At 56.0% G+C, this 20057-nt stretch overlaps 1 protein-coding gene across 1 annotated transcript; it reads left to right on the forward strand.

The window, feature by feature from the left end:
* Window positions 1–1618: 1618 nt before the first annotated feature.
* On the forward strand, window positions 1619–19098 carry LOC118679251 (alanyl aminopeptidase, membrane). The gene is made up of 20 exons (XM_036355790.1): window positions 1619–2436; window positions 2946–3088; window positions 3202–3353; window positions 3733–3859; window positions 3946–4100; window positions 4327–4440; window positions 4543–4686; window positions 4835–4900; window positions 5052–5117; window positions 6370–6545; window positions 6770–6849; window positions 8562–8689; window positions 8778–8833; window positions 9278–9425; window positions 12401–12492; window positions 12916–13026; window positions 13164–13331; window positions 14596–14736; window positions 15082–15163; window positions 18488–19098. Exons 1-20 carry the CDS (start codon window positions 1814–1816, stop codon window positions 18638–18640), a joined length of 2925 nt encoding a protein of 974 aa, XP_036211683.1. The 5' UTR covers window positions 1619–1813; the 3' UTR covers window positions 18641–19098.
* The last annotated feature ends 959 nt before the right edge of the window (window positions 19099–20057 follow it).

Consider the following 20057-nt stretch of genomic DNA (forward strand, 5'->3'; position numbering starts at 1 on the left):
TGTTTCAGTAGAAAGTAATGATCCAGTTTGTTTGGTGAAGAGGTTTGAGGGGGGCTGAGTGGAAGTGGGGTGTGGGGAGTCCGTGAGGGCACAGCAGTGTCCACATAAATAATGAGAGAGGCGCCCTGACTGGTTTGACTCAGTGGATAGAGCATCGGCCTGCAGAGTGAAGGGTCCCAGGTTCCATTCCGGTCAAGGGCATGTACCTTGGTTGCGGGCACATCCCCAGTAGGGGGTGTGCAGGAGGCAGCTGATCGATGTTTCTCTCTCATCGATGTTTCCAATTCTCTCTCCCTCTCCCTTCCTCTCTGTAAAAAATCAATAAAATATATTTTTTAAAAAATGAGACAGACTTTGACCCCGGGCGTGGTGAGATCAGGGCAGGGGGGTACTGGCTGTGGGGGTGAAGGCCAGGCGGTGTCAGGGCTTGAGGAACTAGGCTGGTGGATGGGAAGGGTAATAATGGACATCACTTTCCTCTGAGCCAAACCGGCTGGGGCGGTTTAGCCTTTTTATTGAGAATGATGAGTACTGTTCTCATTCCTGCCAAGGATAGGAAAAGAGGCGGTGGCTGAGCGGGTGACTTTTCGGTTCTGCTCTGTGGTGTTCAATATCTTGTCTCATTAAATCTGTTCCGTGAACAAGAGAGGCAAGTACTATCATGAGGAAAGAGGTTTCCGAAAGATAAAGCCACCCACCCAAGGTCAGGGCTGGTCAAGATTAAGCCTCCAGCGGCCTCCTGTCTTAAAAAGACAAGACAGCCCTAGCCGGTTTGGCTCAGTGGATAGAGCGTCAGCCTGCGGACTGAAGGGTCCCAGGTTCGATTCCGGTCAAGGGCATGTACCTTGGTTGCGGGCACATCCCCAGTGGGGGGTGTGCAGGAGGCAGCTGATCCATGTTTCTCTCTCATCCATGTTTCTAACTCTCTATCCCTCTCCCTTCCTCTCTGTAAAAAAATCAATAAAATACATTAAAAAAAAAAAAAAAGACAAGACAGCCCTGGCCGGTTTGGCTCAGTGGATAGAGCGTCCGCCTGAGGACCAAAGGGTCCCGGGTTCGATTCCGGTCAAGTACACACACCTGGGTTGGAGGCTCCTCCCCAGCCTGGGGCCCGTGCAGGAGGCAACCAATTGATGTGTTTCTCAACCTCCCTGTCTCTCCCTTTCTCTTCCTAAAAATCAGTGGAAAAAGATCCTCGGTGAGGATTAACCAAAGGGAAAAAAAAGGGCAAAACAACTTATTTCATTCTACTCGGTGAGCTGAGAATTGAGGAAAAAGGAAAAGGCGGGGGGTGGGGGTGGGGTTGCACCTGGGAGCCTGCCCGCTCTGGAGGAATGCAGGGGGCCGGCAGCCTTCCAGCTCCGGCCGCAGGGGAGACCCGGTGTATTCCCAACTCGGAAACCCACTCTCCCCTTTTCTGCACCTCCCACCTCTTGTTCCCGGGAAGTCCCTCCCTCACTCTCACCTCGATCCCCCTTCTCCTGTCCCCCACCATCTCAGCTTGCACACAGATGGCGCTGCTCCCACTACCCTTCAGGAGGGGGGAGCGGGGGAGAAGGGGGTGTGTGTGAGGCTCCAGGCAGCCAGCAGCCTGTAACTGGATCCTGTTTGCTTCCAGCAGGTGCACGGTTCCTGGATCTCCTCTCCGGAGCCTGGCAGAGCTCGCCCCTGCCCAGTCCAGTGACCTTTGCCTGTCTGAGCCCTGGTTAATTTTTTGCCCAGTTTGAGGGCTGTGGGCTCCTCCCCTCTGGGATATAAGCCTGGCCCCAGGGTGCCCTGTTCTGCCTGAGCCTCCCGAACTCCCACCCTCACCATGGCCAAGGGCTTCTACATTTCCAAGGCCCTGGGCATCCTGGGCATCGTCCTGGGTGTGGCGGCCGCCTGCACCATCATCGCCCTGTCCGTGGTGTACGCCCAGGAGAAGAACAAGAATGCCGAGTTATCGGCCCAGGTCGCCACCACCTTGCCCACCACGGACCAGAACAAGCCCACCGCGACCACGCCCACCACCACCTTGGACCAGAGCAAGCCGTGGAACCGGTATCGCCTCCCCAGGTCGCTGGTACCCGACTCCTACCAGGTGACGCTGAGGCCCTACCTCACCCCCAATCAGCACGGCCTGTACATCTTCGAGGGCTCAAGCACCGTCCACTTCACGTGCCAGGAGCCCACCAACATCATCATCATCCACAGCAAGAAGCTCAACTACACCGACATCCAGGGGCACAGGGTGGCCCTGCAGGCCCTGGGGGGCGCCAAGGCCCCCGAAATCGACAGGACCGAGCTGGTAGAGGTCACCGAGTACCTGGTGGTGCACCTCAAGAGCCAGCTGGAGGCGGGCGTCATGTACGAGATGAGCAGCAAGTTCCAGGGCGAGCTGGCTGATGACCTGGCGGGCTTCTACCGCAGCGAGTACATGGACGGCAACGAAAAAAAGTAAGTTGGACCTCGGCCTGCCCGGTGCCGCGGGCAGATCCAGGCGCGGAGGCAGAGCTGGAGCCTGGGGGCCCAGGGAGGGCGTGGGTTCGAGGCCTTGGAACCTGGGGGAGCCCTCGCCGGGCCCTTCCTTCCTCTGTAGCTCCCGGGGAGCAGCTACCAAGACAACAAACCCTTTCCCGGAGGCCTCCCTGCCCCACCGTAGGGAGTCAGGGATGAGTGGTGAACGGGTCCCCGGTTCAGACAGGAAAACCGATCAGCGGAAAGAAAGATGGGCTCCAGCTGACACGGGATGGAGCTGCCAGGACTTTGACCCTGAGTCCGGAAGGAGCGCTGATCTCCCAGAGTCAGCTGGCCTATCAGGGGCTGCCTGGACAGGAGGGGAGGGCAGGGATTAAGCCAGACCGGCTTTCCGGGCACCCCTTCCCCTGCAGGCCCAGCAGCCCCTTAAAGCCCCCTCCCCACCCCTACGGGTGAAGGCATTCGCCTCTAACACCTGGTTTGGGCAGGGTGCTGGCCACGACCCAGATGCAGTCTGCCGATGCCCGGAAGTCCTTCCCCTGCTTTGATGAGCCCGCCATGAAGGCCAGGTTTAACATCACCCTCATCCACCCCCACAACCTCACGGCCCTGTCCAACATGCTGCCCAAAGGTGAGCAGGTCTCTCCTGGGGCCACACAGCCTCAGGGAGCTGGTGCCCCAGGGCGGGGGGCGTGGGGCCGGAGACAGGGTGCCCGCCCACCTACCTGAACATTCCACGCACAGGTCCCAGCACCCCACTTCAGGGCGACCCCACGTGGCACGTCACCGAGTTCCACACCACCCCGATCATGTCTACATACCTGCTGGCCTACATCGTCAGCGAGTTCACGTATGTGAACATGACGGAGACCATGTCGACCAATCAAAACGTCCTGGTACGAAGCTGGGCCCGCCTGGCCTTGCCCGGGTTGGCCTTGCCTGAGGGATCTTCCTGTTTACCCCAGCCCCTGAGTTTGTTAGGCCAGGGTTTGAATCCCAGCTCTGGGGAGTTCCCTGACCCTCGGTCTCTGCATCTGAAAAGTGGGTCCCTCCTCATGGAGGGAGTTCCCGACCCCCCGGGTGCCAGACAGACGTGGTGGTTATGGCTGTTGCTCTCCCCCAAAGAAGCCTCCCTAGGACTCAAGCCCTCTCAGGGACCCCCAGCCCTCTCTTCTGCTGCCCAGGCCGCCTGGTTTAACCTCATCCAAGCCCTGGCCTCGGCCCACCTGCGCCAGGACCAAGAGGGCCCCTGACCTACCTCCATCCTCTCTGCAGATCCGGATCTGGGCTCGCCCCAGCGCAACCGCGGCGGGCCACGGCCAGTATGCCCTGAACGTGACAGGCCGCATCCTCAACTTCTTTGCCCAACATTACAACACACCCTACCCTCTTGATAAATCCGGTGAGTGAGGGATCTCGCGCGGGGGGGGGGGGGGGGGGGTGTCTCCGCGTCCAGAGGCCGTCCTGCCAACCTCCTGGCCTCCCCAGACCAGATCGGCTTGCCCGACTTCAACGCCGGCGCCATGGAGAACTGGGGGCTGGTGACCTACCGGGAGAACTCTCTGCTCTTCGACCCCGACTCCTCCTCCAGCAGCAACAAGGAGCGTGTGGTCACCGTGATTGGGCACGAGCTGGCCCACCAGGTAGCCCGCGCAGCATGGGGAGTGCAGGGAAGGGGGTGGGCTCCGGGAGGGAGGGCACAGGTCCCCCCTCGGTAGCTGGGAAGGGAGGTAGCAGGCGGGAGTCACGATGATGTCAGAAGTCGCCAGCCCCGGCCTGGCACCTGGGGGCACTCCTGAAGGGCTGCTCTGGGTATGTTGGTGGCCACGAGGCCAGAGCAGCTCCAGGGCTGACGCCCTGCCCTCACAGTGGTTTGGGAACCTGGTGACGGTGGCCTGGTGGAACGACCTGTGGCTGAACGAGGGCTTCGCCTCCTACGTGGAGTACCTGGGTGCCGACCACGCCGAGCCCCACTGGAACCTGGTGAGCCCGCTGTGCGGGGGGCCTGGGGGTGGGGCTGGGGCTGGGGGAGGACCGGGTCACCCCTCCCCGGACGGTCTCCTGATGGCAGCTGGGGCTTTGCAGAAAGACATCATCGTGCAGAACGAACTGTACCGTGTCATGGCGGTGGACGCCCTGGCCTCCTCCCACCCGCTGTGCACCCCAGCCGAGGAGGTCAACACGCCGGCCCAGATCAGCGAGATGTTCGACTCCATCTCCTACAGCAAGGTGCTGCCGGCATGCGTGCTAGTTCCAGACACCGGGAGCAGGGGGTGGGGGTGGGGGTGGGGGTCTGGGAGCACCTGTCCCAGCCGGGTGGGGTCACAGGGTCCTGCTGGCTGGGCACAGCTTTCTGAGCACCCCTTCCTCTCCCCAGGGAGCCTCTGTGATCAGGATGCTCTCCAGCTTCCTGACGGAGGACCTGTTCAAGAAGGGCCTGGCGGTGAGTGTGCTGGGGCAGCCCTGGGTGGGGGGTGCGGGCAAGGGGGGGCTTCCCTCCAGCCCTGCCCTGGTCCCCAAGCCCAGCCTACCACCCGGCGGAGTGGTGGAGCCTGGGACACCAGCTTAGCCCTCAACGCGGCCTCTTTCCACAGTCCTATCTCCAGACCTTTTCCTACAAGAGCACCACTTACCTGGACCTGTGGGAGCACCTGCAGAAGGTGGGTAACAGCCTGCCCTCCCCCCCCCCAGCCATTCTATTGGGGTGCTGAGATGCTGGATGTCCCTGGGGGAGGGGGGGAGGGGAGCACCAGTGTAAAAAAATGTGTCCCGTTCACTGCCCACCAGCCCGGGCAGGTCATTTGGAGCCTTGGTTGGTGATTGGGAAAATGGGAGCTATGATAACCCCTTGAAGGAGGGGGTGTCCTTGAAGGAGGGGGTGTGAGAACCGTGGGCCAAGGCCCCGCAGGCGGCCTGCCGCACCCCGTCGTGAGCTCCGTGATGGGAGCCCAGGAATCCACGCCTCTGTGTGCTCAGGACACGGGCCTCCCGGCTCTCAGGCCCGAGCCCTCCTCTGCCGGGAACTTTGGAGCCATTCAACCTGCTCAGCAGTCCTGGCTGCCCTGTGCCCTCCCGGCCCCTCCCCAGCACGACTTTGCACCCCAGCACCCTCAGCACAAGCTGGGACCTTCCCATCCGGCCCCACCTTACGTTCCTGTCAACTCAGACCCAGAGCAGCCCTGTCTGTGGGGCAGACCCTCTGACCACCTCCCGCCGCCCCTCCCTGCTCCTAGACTGGAGTCTGCCCGTTCTCCTCCATCCCCACCTCTTCCTCTCCCTCCCAGCGGCCCCACCCCTTCCTGGGGCCCTCCTCACCCCAAATGACCCCTCCAGCCCCCAGGTGCCCTGGCTCTAAGGCTAGTCTGACCAGGGAGGGGGACCAGGGCTTTGTCACAGTCCCAGCGGGGCTCCAGGCTCCTCTTGGCCAACCTCCAGCTCAGGGTCCATCTGCCAGGAGCCTGGTCCCCCTCCCCTCCTCCCAGACCGACTCGGTCCCTCCCCTCCACTTCCACCGGCTGCCTTGCCCTGCCTCAGTTTCCCAAGCCTCCTGCGAAGATGAGCCCTCCTCCATGCCAGGTGCCCCACCAGCTCCATCCCTCCCTCCGGTTCCCTCTTTCCCTGAGCCCCTTCTTTCTGCAGCCCCCGGGGCCTCCCCCCTTCTCAGCCTGTACCCTCCAACACACCCTCCTGCCCGCCTTTCTTTGCCCTGTTGTTGTTTTTATTTTCTCAGTTATTAACAGACATTGTTGGCATGTTGCTGTTATCTTGAAAACAATACGTATGGATGGGAAGAGAGAAAAAAGACCACGGAGTACAGTAGCCACCACCTTCAGCCGGTCCCCAGGCCCCCACGGGGTGTCCACGGCTCTCGCCCTCGCTCTGACTGCTCCCTCACCTGTGTGTCCTCTTCAGGCTGTGGACCAGCAGACGGCCATCAAGCTGCCTCAGTCTGTGAAAAACATCATGGACCCCTGGATCCTGCAGATGGGCTTCCCTGTCATCACCTTGGACACCAAGACAGGGAGCATCTCTCAGAAGCACTTCCTGCTTGACCCTGACTCCGTCGTCACCCGCCCCTCAAACTTCAGGTGAGCAGACCGGGTCCCAGGGCCGGTGGGTGTCCTCATGCGGGTCCCCAGGGGCCTCGCCTGCGGTGGTCCCAGCCCCAGGGGCGGTCCACAGGCTCTCCTTCCTGGGCCAGGAGGAGGGGGCGCTTGGTGGCAGAGAGTGGGAGCCGGGGCAGGGCTGCTCTGCGCTGGCGGTGGCCACGGCCTGCCGGCTCTCACCGCCCCACCTCGGGTCTCTTTTGCAGCTACCAGTGGATTGTTCACATCTCATCTCTGAAAAATGGCGCTAAGCAGGCAGACACCTGGCTGGAGGGAGCCACAAAAAGTAATGCAGACCTGCCCCTGTAGATGGGAGCCCCGCCCCCCACTCCCAGCTCCTGGCCCATATGCTGGGGTTCCGGCAACCTCGGCCAGGGCTTCCTTCATCATTTCTTTTCTTTCTTTCTTTCTTTTTTTTTTTAACATATTTTATTGATTTTTTTACAGAGAGGAAGGGAGAGATATAGAGAGTTAGAAACATCGATGAGAGAGAAACATTGATCAGCTGCCTCCTGCACACCCCCTGGGGATGTGCCCGCAACCCAGGTACATGCCCTTGACCAGAATCGAACCTGGGACCCTTCATCGGCTGCCTCCTGCACGCCCCCTACTGGGGCTAGAGCTGCAACCCGGGCATGTGTCCTGACCAGGAATCGAACCATGACCTCCTGGTTCATAGGTTGATGCTCAACCACTGAGCCACGCTGGTCGGGCCTGCCTTCTTTGGTTCTAATCTCTACTCTGTTGTTGCTGCCCAGCTTTGTGACCCTGAGCAAGTTACCATCCCTGTCTGGTCTCCATTTGTTCACCTATAAAATGGGGCTGTTCGGCATCTACCCCCACGGGATTGTGTGAGCATTAAAGGAGACAATCCCCACGAAATGTTTTAGACAGCGCCAGGCCCTGAGGAAGCCAGGTCACCTTCTGCCCGAGGCCAAGGCTGCGATGAATGGAAGGAAGACAAGCAATTAAAACTTTGCCGAGCTGTGCTGAGTGCTTCCACAGAGGCGTGTCTGGCCTCTGGGCTACTTGGGCACAGGGGCCAGGAGCTGGGATTAAGGGAGATTCAACCTCATGGAGAGGTCAGGGAAGACTTCCCGGAGGAGGTGACCTGAGTCTTAGAGGAAAAGTAGCATAGGAAATGGTGGCATAGGAAAGCATTTCAGGCCCCAGCTGGCTTGGCTCAGTGGATTGAGCGTCAGCCTGCAGACTGAAGGGTCCCGGGTTCGATTCTAGCCAAGGGCATAGGCCCGGGTTGCGAGCTCGATCCCTAGTAGGAGACGTGCAGGAGGCAGCCGATTGATGATTCTCTCTCATCATTGATGTTTCTATCTCTCTCTCCCTCTCCCTTCCTCTCTGAAAGCAATAAAAGTATATTTTAAAATAGAAAGAAAAGCAAAGCAAAGCATTTCAGGCAGAGGAAAGAGCAAGTGCAAGGCATGAAGGCAGGAGAGAACATGGGGACTGAGCAGTCGTCCCTGCAGGATGCAGGAGACACTTGGGCCAGGCGGAGCTGGGGCAGCTGGGAAGTTGGCAGATGTTTGGGTCTGACCTGCAGGTGCGGACGGGTCCCCTCTGGCTGCCAGGAGAAAGGCTAGAAGGGAAAGCGGGAGGAGGCGGTGCTCAGCCCCACAGAAGAGACGGGCTGGGCCAGGAGGCTGCTTGGATGGGAGTCTGAGTGGACTGGAGGTGTGAGGGCAGAGGTATCCAGGTAGCTGGCACTGGCCCGGGCACATGGAGCTCCGGGAGGCAGGGCAGGCACTGAGGTTCAGGCATGGCATGTGGTCTGGCCAAGGTCACCAGCCAGCCAGAGGTAGAGGTCGGCCGGGCAGCCTGCCGCAGCCCCTTCCCCGCCCCTCCCCTCGGCTTTGCCCCAGAGGCTGGTGGCCGGCTGTTGCCTGGCTGCACGAGGCTGCTCTTACTGGAGGGAGGAGGGTCAAGGGTCAGCCTCGAGTCTTCTGAGCTACCCCACCCCAGCTCTGGTCGGTCTCCCCACAGCTGAGGCAATGTTCAAAACGACAAACGAGTGGGTCCTGCTGAATGTCGATGTGACGGGCTATTACCAGGTGAACTACGACCTAGACAACTGGAAGAGGATTCAGAATCAGCTGCAAAACGACCTGTCGGTGGGTATCTGCCACCGCGACCCGGGCCCCTGCCCCAGGCCCATCCCAAGGTCACGGCCTGAGGTCACACCCGTGTTGCTCCTTCTAGGTCATCCCGGTCCTCAATCGGGCGCAAGTCATCCATGACGCCTTTGACCTGGCCAGGTGAGTGTCACCTTCCTCCTCGGGCCCAGACGGGCTCTGCCGGGAAGGCCTTGTGCCGTGAGCAAGTGCATGTCCATAATGAGAAACCCTGAGTCTGATAGGGCCAGGGATCAAATCTGCAACTGAGCTATGTGCCTTGACCAGAATCAAACCCAGGACCCTTCGGCCACAGGGCCAGCGCTCTATCCACTGAGCCACACCGGCCAGGGCCTCATGTTTGAAATGGGGACAATAAATAAGCAAGGGATTGTGACTGGCCATGGGTGAGGGCAGGGACTGGCTGGCCTTGTTTATGGAACCGCCCAGCACCCACATTCCCCACCCCAGCGAACACTCGAGCTGGCTCACTTGGGGCTCTGGGACCTCAGGCTCCAGGAGGCGGCTGGGGTTCCCAGAGAGGAGTAACTGGGGGTGCTAACTTGAGCCCCTCTGTTTGATCCCCAGTGCCCGCCAGGTCAATGTCACCCTGGCGCTGGACAACACCCTCTTCCTGATCAACGAGACAGAATACCTGCCCTGGCAGGCCGCCGTGAGCAGCCTGAGCTACTTCAAGCTCATGTTCGAGGGCTCCGAGGTCTACGGCTCCATGCAGGTACGGAGGGCGGGCCAGGCTGGCGGGGCCTGACATTGCGCCATTAGGAAGTCCATGCAAGTATCGCCCAGCGTGGTGACAGCCTCCAGGCTGACCCGGCCCAGGGCCTTGGTGAGCGCAGGAGGGATCGGGAGTGAGGGCCGCAGGCACTGAGGAGGTGGGCAGGTAGGGAGGGGCCAGGCAAGGACCCAGACTTCCGGCGAAGTTGGCGGGTTTGGACGTTAGCACTTTCAGAAGAGGCTACTGTGCTGGGGCGCCGGACGCCTGTCTTTTACCTGCTACATGGCCTTGGGGACCCTGCCTGAGCCCAGAGAAGCCGTCTGTGAAACGTCTACCTGGCTCGCCAGCCCACGGGGCAGAAGGGAAGGGAGATGCAGGTGTTAACAGCCTTAAAGCAGGAGACTCCCACGACGGCAGTGGTTCTCAACCTTCTGGCCCTTTAAATACGGTTCCTCATGTTGTGGTGACCCCCAACCGTAAAATTATTTTCGTGGCTACTTCATCACTGTTATGTTGCTACTGTGGTGAATCGTCATGTCAATATCTGATATGTAGGATGGTCTTAGGTGACCTTGTGAAAGGGTCATTCAACCGCCAAAGGGGTCGCGACCCACAGGTTGAGAACCGCTGCTCTACAGAGACCAGAAGAGGAAGCTGGATCTGTAAGGATGTTCATTGCCATGTGGTTTATAAAAGACCAAAAACCCCATAATACTTTTTAAAATATATATATTTTTATTGCTTTCAGAGAGGAAGGGAGAGGGAGAGATAGAAGCATCAATGATGAGAGAGAATCATGGATCAACTGCCTCCTGCACGCCCCACACTGAGGATCGAGCCCACAACCCAGGCCTGTGCCCTGACCGGGAATCGAACCCTGACCTCCTGGTTCATGGGTTGATACTCAACCATTGAGCCATGCCGGCCCGGCCCCAAAACACTGACAGGCTCCAAAGTTGGGGTTGGTTGAGTAGCATATCCATTTGGTGGAATACTGTGTAGCCATTGGCTCATACTTGAAGAGGTCATTTTTTATTAAACATTTTTCACATGAACTTCCTATGATGATGAGGTATGGTGAATGAGGTTGTAACTCGTTTCAGCTCATGAACCCACCTACCTTGGAGCCACCTCATCTTCCTGATGCGGCTCAGTCACAATATTGGGTTACCTCAGTGTGTGGCATTCACTTTGTTGCCATTATTTAAGCAGCATTCGCGGCTGAGCCGCACAGAATGCTATGCTTCTATTTCCTTATGCAAATGTATCAGGTAATACAGCAGCGTCGCTTTTCTTCTCGCCCCCCCTCCCCGGCCCCGGAGGCACCCCCAGCTCCTAGGCCAGGATGCTCTCCTGGACTCCGAGTCCTTGGGTTCTTCCTCGAGTTTTCTGTCTCATCTTCCAGGAGTTTTGAGAAAGGGTTTGTAAGAGGTGGAGGTTGCAGGGTAGATGGCCTGAAATGCCTTTATTCCACCTTCACACCGGAGTGAGCTTACCTGGGTTTAGAAGTTCCTACGTTGGAAATTACTCCTCGAAAACGTCAGGTCTTGCTGCACTGATGTCTCTAGTCTCTGTTGAGAAACCGAGAGCCTGTCTCTCTCTCTCTCTCTTTTTTAATATATATTTTTATGGGTTTCAGAGAGGAAGGGAGACGGAGAGAGAGAAACATCAATGATGAGAGAATCATGGATGGGCTGCCTCCTGCACACCCCCTACTGGGGATCGAGCCTGAAACCCGGGCAGGTGCCCTTGACTGGAATTGAACCTGGGACCCTTCAGTCTGCAGGCCGACGCTCTATCCACTGGGCCACACCGGCCAGGGCGAGCCTGTCTCTTTTCCGATTCTTTGCATGTGGCCAGTTTCCCCTTCGGGAAGCTGTGGCTCTTCCTTCAATCCTGGCGGGCCCTTCTCATCCTTCAGCTCTGCACAGTTTTGTGTTGCTCCTTCGAACTTCCTTCCTCCTTTTCTTTCTGGGCGGCCTGGTCCTCGCATCTTCTTCCCTCTGGTGTTTGGCAGCGTGTTGACTTTTTGTTCTGCCCGCCCACTCTCCTCCACAGGCTGTGTTCAGTTCATTTCTTCGCTCGTCTTTGTAAACTTCCCCGGGCTGTTCCGGGCCCAGCGTCTGTGCCTCCATCCGGGCCAAGGGCAGTCATCACAGGCTTGCCCGAAACTTCCTTTTCTTCCGTTGACCGGTTTCCTCTGCGTCTTCTGTGGCTTTTGGTCTCCTCTTTCGAGTTGCAGGCTGAGCCGCCGCTTCCTAAACTCCCCACAATAAACACAGAACATTTACAATCAGGTGGCGGGGTAGGAGGTGGAGCGGGGCAGGGGGGCGCGAGGGGCCCCAACCCTATATGAACAAACGTAGCATAACTGATGGACACGAACACTGGGGCGGTGGGGGCTTGTCCTGGGGGGCGGGGGTGGCCGGGGAGGGGGCAGTCAATCGGGGGAAAGGAGACATATGTGATACTTTAAACAATAAGAAAAGAAAAGAAAAAGAAATGGTGATGCTTAGAGTGTCAGGGCGGCTGAGGCTTTGCAGGGAAGAGCCTCCGCTCCATCATCGGATACGGGTTGGGGGACGGGGGCTCCGAGTGCCATCCCGCCCTGGGGGAGGCCCGAGCTTCTGGGCGCTTTGCCTCCAGCCCAGCGGTTCTCAACCTGTGGGTCGCGACCCCTTTGGGGGTCGAACGACCCTTTCACAGGGGTCGCCTAAGGCCATCGGAAAACACATATAAATTACATATTGTTTTTGTGATGAATCACGATGCTTTCATTATGTTCCATTTGTCACAATGAAATTGGGGGTCACCACAACATGAGGAACCGCATTAAAGGGTCGCGGCTTTAGGAAGGTTGAGAACCACTGCTAAGCCCTCGAGACACCTGCCCACCCACGCAAGGCCCCTCGGGGCTCTCGGAAGGCCAGGCTGGAGTCTAGCCTCTGAAGCTGTTCCTGTTCTCTTTTCCTCAGAAATACCTGAAGAAGCAGGTCACGCCCCTCTTCCGTCATTTTGAAACTGTCACCGGTAACTGGACGAAGCGCCCTGAAAACCTGATGGACCAGTGAGTGTGACCTCCTCTGGGTCTGAGGGTCATGGGGGCCCCAGCCACCCTGACCTGGGGAGTCCAGAGCAACACCCAGGCCGTGTCCCCCCGGACCTCCCCACTCCTGGCTGGACTGGGAGCACCAGGCAGGGAGGAGCCCCCAGCAGCCGAGGCCCTGCCGCCCCTGTGGGGCCTGTGGCCCATCTGGCCTCTTCGCACAAGGGACCAAACTGAAACTCCGAGGTCCCCTCACCGATTAGTCATCGAGATCCTAGATGGGGAAGCTGTGGGTCCCCAGGCTGCCCCAGGCATAGAGCAAAGGGGGGACCCAGAGGACATGGCGGGCTGCAGCCTTAGCGCCCGGCCTGGCCACCCCTCCTGGAGCCGTGTGTCAGCTGGGGAGTCCTGGCCGGGCATCTGACCAAGTGTCCCCCGGGGCAGGTACAACGAGGTTAATGCCATCAGCACCGCCTGCTCCAGTGGGGTCCCGGAATGCAAGACACTGGCGTCGGACCTTTTCTCCAAGTGGATGGCTGACCCCAATAACAATCCGTGAGTGTCCCCTGGTCCTCCCCCATCTTCATTCGTCCCTCAAGCCCGTAGCCCTGTCTTCATCAGACCTTGGTCCCACCCTCCCCGCTGCTGCTCACGGCTGACTCCCCGCCCCCATATCCCATCCCCCACGCCAGGATCCACCCCAACCTGCGGTCCACCATCTACTGCAACGCCATCGCCCAGGGCGGCGAGGCGGAGTGGGACTTCGCCTGGGAGCAGTTCCGGAAAGCCACCCTGGTAAACGAAGCGGACAAGCTCCGCGCAGCCCTGGCCTGCAGCAAGGAGGTCTGGATCCTGAACCGGTGAGGGCCTGCGGGCACGGCGGGCGAGTTCCCTTCCCCACTGGGATCCGGGGTAGAAGGGAAAGAACCAGCCTCACAGGGGCCTCCACACTCACCAAACGGCACAGTGGGGCAGGGTGTTCCCATTTCACAGATGGGGACACTGAGGCTCGGAAAAGCCAAGCAGCTTGCCCAAGGCCAAGAAGCTTCGAGGAGGGTTAGAGTCAAGATTCAAGCCCAAGTCTGGGCTCATGTCCTATGCTTTTTTCTTCTTTAAGTATTTCATTCTTCTCGTATTTTTATTTATTTATTTATTTTATTTCAGAGAGGAAGGAAGAGGGAGAAAGAAACATCAATGATGAGAGAGAATCACTGATTGGCTGCCTCCTGTACGCCCCCTACTGGGGAACGAGCCCCCAACCCGGGCATGTGCACTTGACTGGAATCGAACCTGGGACCCTTCAGTCCGCAAGCCGACGCTCTATCCACTGAGCCAAACCAGCTCGGGCTCATGTCCTGTGCTTTTATTTTTTATTTTTATTTTCAAATATATTTTTATTGATTTCTAAGAGGAAAGGAGAGGGAGAAATAGAAATATCAATGATGAGAGAGAATCACCTATTGGCTGCCTCCTGCATACCCACACTGGGGATCCAGCCTGTAACCCGGGCATGTGCCCTTGACCAGAATCGAACCCAGGACCCTTCAGTCCACAGGCCAATGCTCTATCCACTGAGCCACACCAGCTAGGGCTCATGTCCTCTGCTTTTAACTGCTGCAGCCTCTTAGCCTTTACTTGACAGTGACTCAGTTTCCCTCTCTGTGAAGGGCTGTGGCACAGCTGGACCTCAGTCCTTCTGGATGTCCAGACCAACCCCCAAGCCCTTGATGAGGGCCCCTAGCTCCCACTGTGTGCCTCAGACGCCATCTCCTAGACCCCAGTAAAGCAGGACCACCCTCAGTCAAAGGCAGGAGTGGCCACCCTACATGGGACAGGGCTCGCAGCTCTTGTTCCTTCATTCCCTGTCAGATACCTGTCAAATGCCAGGTCCACGTCCGGCATGACACCAGGCCTAGCCAGCGACCCTGCACAGGGGCCTCCGTGTCCCAGCTACAAGAGGGAGGCAGGAACAAGGGGTCTTAGCCCTTGGCATGCCGAGGGGATGGCAAAGGATGGAGGACAGCTGTGGGGGGAGGGCAGGCTCCTGTGCCAGCCTGGCTCTCGGGCGAGTCATCTGACTGCAGCCCTTGGACGTGGTCACTAACGCGGATCCTGCCCGCACAGGTACCTGGAGTACACCCTGGACCCCAACCTCATCCGGAAGCAGGACGCCACCTCCACCCTCAGCAGCATCGCTGGCAACATCATCGGGAAAACCCTGGCCTGGGACTTTGTCCAGATCAACTGGAAGAAGCTCTTCAACGAGTGAGTCTGCTGAGAACATGTCAGGGGGGCCCTGAGGGTGGTCTTTGTGCACAGGACACGCGGGGCTGGGAGAGGGGGGTGAGCCCTGCAGAGCAGATGGGGGACGGGCGGTCCCTTTTCCTACTTGGAAGGAAGAAAAAGTCGGGCTGGTGGGAGTGATGTCTGGAGAGACGGGAGCCAGGGCACCGTGGTGACAGCTGTGTCAGGCCCCCTTGAGTGGGCCGGTTCGTCTCATCTACAAGATGGACCGATCACAGGGCGGATGTGAGGATCCAGTGTCGCCTGTCAATCACTGAGTGCTAGCTCCCGCCCTCCTCACGGTTCATCTCTCTCCCTGCCCTGCAGTTACGGTGGCGGCTCCTTCTCCTTCTCCAACCTCATCCAGGCCGTGACGCGACGGTTCTCCACTGAGCACGAGCTGCAGCAGGTAAGCAGCCCTGGGCCCCGGGGACCATCCCGGATCTGAGGGGGCGGCCACCACTCAGCTCCCTCTGAGGGTGGTCACAGGGCACAGGCCTCCGCATTGAGAAGGGAAGCTGGGTGTCCAGACTTCTTCAATGGTGACAGCTCAACCCAAAAAGTTCTCTTGGAATTTTTGTAAAAGGAAAGAGGATAAAATCATGAACCTTCATAAACCCATCACTCAGAACACTTATCAACATTTTCCCGACACTTTGCGAGGTGGATACATTTTCAGGCAAATCACTGATATTATGTAATTTCACCTCTAAGTACTTTAGTCATATCTCAAACAAAGGAATTTTTAAAACATTATGCCACTGTTATTAGCAAACCCAAGAAAATGAATGACCATCTTATACTCAGGCCGTTTTCAAATTTTCTAAGTTTTTTTTCTTCTTTAATTTCTTTTTGTCATTGATATGTTTGAATTCAGAAGCCAAAGTGAACTCATTGCCTTAGGTTGATTTGTCTTGTTTTTAAATTGAGATATAAAAAAATTTTTTTTGAGATATAATTCCTGTATCATAAAATTCACCATTTTCAGTGGTTTTTAGTATATTTACAAAGTTGTGCAACCATCTAATTCTAGAGCAGCGGTTCTCAACCTGTGGGCCGCGACCCCTTTGGGGATCAAACGACCCTTTCACAGGGGTCGCCTAAGATCATCGGAAAACACATATATAATTACATATTGTTTTTGTGATTAATCACTATGCTTTCATTATGTTCAATTTGTAACCATGAAAATACATCCTGCATATCAGATATTTACATGATGATTCATAACAGTAGCAAAATTAAGTTATGAAGTAGCAACGAAAATAATTTTATGGTTGGGGGTCACCACAACATGAGGAACTGTATGAAAGGGTCTCGGCATTAGGAAGGTTGAGAACCACTGTTCTAGAGCATTTTTATTACGCCTAAAAGGAACCCCACAACCCATTAGCCGTCACTCCTCATTCCCATCTCCAACCCCAGGCAATCACTAACCTACTTCCTGTCTCTATGGACTTGCCTCTTTGGACATTTCATACAATGGACACATACAGCATGTGACCTTTTGTGTCTGGCTTTTCTCACTTAGCATAATGTTCTCACGGTCCATCCATGGCGTAGCACGCATCACTCCCTGCTATGGCTGAGTCCTATTCCACTGTATGGATGTGCCACTTTTGCTAATCCATTGAGCGGCGGATAAACATTTGGGTTGTTTCTACCTTTTGGTTATTATGAATAACACTGTTATGAACATTCATGTACAAATTTTTGAGTGAACACATGTGTCTTCATTTCTCCTGGGTCTGCACTGAGGAGTGGAATTGCTGGGTCATTTGGCAACTCTATGTTTAACTTTTTGGTAAACTGCCAAAATGTTTTCCAAAGAAACTGTACCAATTTACATCCCTGCCAGCAATGTATAAGGGGGCCAATTTCTTTTTCTTTTTTAAAAATATTTTTATTGATTTCAGAGAGGGAGGGAGAGAGTGAAACATCCATGATGAGAGAGAATCACCGATTGGCTGCCTCCTGCACGCCCCACACTGGGGATCCAGCCTGTAACCCGGGCATGTCCCCCTGACCAGGAATCTAACTGTGGCCTCCTGGGTCATAGGTCAATTCTCAACGACTGAGCCATGCCGGCCTGGCGGTGGTGTCTTTTGATACATAAGGTTTTTTTCTTTTGACGAAGGCCAACTTTCTTTTTTGTTGTTGTTGTTGCTTGTGCTTTTGGTGTCATATCTAAGAAACAGTTGCCAGATCCAAAGTCACCAAGATTTACACCTGTGCTTTTTACTAAGAGTCTTACCATTTGAAGTCTTGCATTTGGGACTTGGATAAATTTTTCCTTAGTTTTGTATACGGTGTGAGGTAGGGGTCCAGCTTCATTCCTTTGCATGTGGCTATCCAGTTGCCGCCGCCCCGCTTGTTGAAAAGACTGTTCTTTCCCCATCAAATGGTCTTGGCACCCTTGCTGAGTATCAGCTGACCGCAAATGTGAGGGCTTCTATCTGGACTCTCAGTTCCATTTCATTCATCTATCTGTGCAGCCTTATGCCGGTACCACTCTTTTATATATATATATAATGTTTTTATTGATTTCAGAGAGGGAGAGAGAGAAACATCATGGATGAGAGAGAATCACTGATCGGCTGTCTCCTGCACGCCCCCTACTGGGGATCGAGCCCACTACCTGGGCATGTGCCCCCTACCAGAATCAAACCCAGGACCCTTCAGTCCGCAGGCCAATGCTCTACCCACTGAGCCAAACCAGATAGGGCCCACTCTGTCTTGATGACTGTAGCTTTGTAGTAGTGAGTTTTAACATCAGGAATATGAATAATACAACTTCGTTCTTTTGCAAGCTTATTTGTCTCTTCTGGGTCCCTTGAATTTCTGTATGAGTTTTAGAATTGGATGCTAATTTCTGCACGAAAGGGCCATTGGAACTTTGATAGGGATTGCATCGAATCTAGATCCACTCGGGGAGTATTGCTATATTAATAACATTACATCTTCCAATCCATTAACATTTATTTGGGTCTCTTTTCCTTTCATTTGGGTCTTCTTAATCTCTTTCCAAAATGTTTCATAGTTTTCAGCAAACCAGCCAGTCTTGTACTTCTCTCGTCAAATTTATTTCCAAGTGTTTTATTCTGTTTGATGCTATTGCAAATGAAGCTGCTCTCTTAATTTCGTTTTCAGATTTTTCATACCTTCTATGTAGAAATGCAATTGATTTTTAACATATTGCTCTTGTATCCTGCAACCTTGCTGGACTCATTAGTTCAAATAACTTCCTTTGTTGATGTCTGAGGATTTTCTGTGTACAGATCATGTCCTCTCCAAACAGAGACAGCTCTACCTCTTCCTTTTTTGTCTAATTGCCCTAGTTATAACGTCCAGTACTAATGCATTTTTTAATCTGTAACATCTATTTAAAAAAAAAAAAATTTATTGGTCGAAGCAACTGGGTCGTTTGTATTATGAAAGTGGCCACCTTTTTAATCTAGCTGCTCAGTTGTCATGGTGTGTGTTTCATTGGCCACTCTCTCCTCCCTTGATTGGATTGAGACTGCAATTCAACTAAAAACCGACAGTCGGTGCAGTAAAGAATCGCACTTCGAAGGCTAATCTAGGAGCCGGATTGAGCCCCAGGGGCTGTGATCGCTGAGCTCTGCTCCAGATAAGGACTTGGCCCCAGGGGGGTGGGAGGACCAGGACGGCCCCTCTGCCCAGAGTTGCGAGAGACCAGCCTGGGCTGAGCCCCGCTCTCTTTCCCCGGCAGTTGGAGCAGTTCAAGAAGAACAACATGGACACAGGCTTCGGCTCAGCGACGCGGGCCCTGGAGCAGGCCCTGGAGAAGACCAAAGCCAACATCAAGTGGGTGAAGGAGAACAAGGAGGTGGTGCACAAGTGGTTCCAAGACCACAGCAACTAGTCCCCGGTCTGCGCAGTCGCCTGGCCCCCCTGTGAGGTGCCCACAGGCATCTGTCCCAGTGGCCCACCCACCGCGGGACCCCCATTCCTGGACCCTGAGGCCCCACGTCCTCCCTCAGGGACTACGTCCTAACCCACGTTCTCTCCGCTCTGTCCGTGGAGCCAGTCCAGCTCCTGGCGGCCCGACTGTTCAAGCACCTCCCAGCCCCCGCCCCTCGTGCCAACCGCACCCCAGGCCCGGCATGGCTCCTGTCGCCCAGGGCCCTGGGGCTGATCTCAGGGAGGCCCAGCTCCAGGGCCAGATCAGCAAAGCCCTACGTGGACTTGGGTCGGCCTTGGGGAGCTGCCTGCACCCTCTCTCACCTTCCCATGAAGACCCTAAACCTGGAGACTCCACCAGACACCAGATCTGTATATTTTTTTTCTAAGAGAAAATATAGATAAAGGATTTCTAGATGAGCTTCCAGACTCATGACTTCCAGACTCAGAACAGGAGGGGTCCGCACAGCAGCTGGGGAGCCTGGGCTGGCGGGAAGCGGTGTGTGTGTGGGGGGGGGAGGTGGGGGGAGGTGGGGGGTGCTGGGCCTTCCTGCAGAATACTTGTGGGCGCTATCTGCTGCGTTTTCCTTTCACCTGAGTACTGTGGGTGCTGGGGGCCTGGGGAGCAGAGGGCAGGCCCAGGCACAGCGTCCCATGGCGGGCGGGGTGCCAGCCAGAGTGGGGCCTGCCAGTGTCCCTCTTCCTGCACCGCAGCCGCACACCTGGGACAGCGAGGGGAAGGGCAGGTCCTGCCACCTCCCCAGGGTCCATGGTGGGTGGGTGTGATGTCAGTTCGTGACCTTGTTATCGAGAGTAGCATGCTGAAAACGGCAGGGCCCCCTGTCCCCTGGGGGAGCTGGTGGCCAGGGCCAACACTGAGGGCAAGGCCTGGGACCTATGGGTTCCACAGCCCTCATCAGACTTGCTGGGAATTTCTTGGCAAATAGAGCTAGGTCAGTGGTTCCCGGCGTGGGGCACACGCCCAACAGGGGGGCAATTTGATGTTTAAGGGGGGCAACTTGAGGATGAGTTATTCACAGGGAATCTTTTGCATTTCTTATGGTTCTAGGGCCTCATAAACAGTCTATAAATGTATATTGTGGTATATTTATGCAATTCAGTTCTCTATGTTTTTTTTAATATAATTTTTTTTATTGATTTCAGAGTGAGGAAGAGGGAGAGAGAGACAGAAACATCCATGATGAGAGAGAATCATGGGTCAGCTGCCTCCTGCAAGTCTCTCACTGGGGATTGAGCCCACAAGCCGGGCATGTGCCCTTGACCGGAATCGAACCAGGGACCTTTCAGTTCGCAGGCCGATGCTCTATCCACTGAGCAAAACCGGCTAGGGCTCTATTCTATGTTTTGAAACTTTATTT

The sequence above is a fragment of the Myotis myotis genome, unplaced genomic scaffold (assembly GCF_014108235.1).
Source record: "Myotis myotis isolate mMyoMyo1 unplaced genomic scaffold, mMyoMyo1.p scaffold_m19_p_23, whole genome shotgun sequence".
Classification (NCBI taxonomy): Eukaryota; Metazoa; Chordata; class Mammalia; order Chiroptera; family Vespertilionidae; genus Myotis; species Myotis myotis.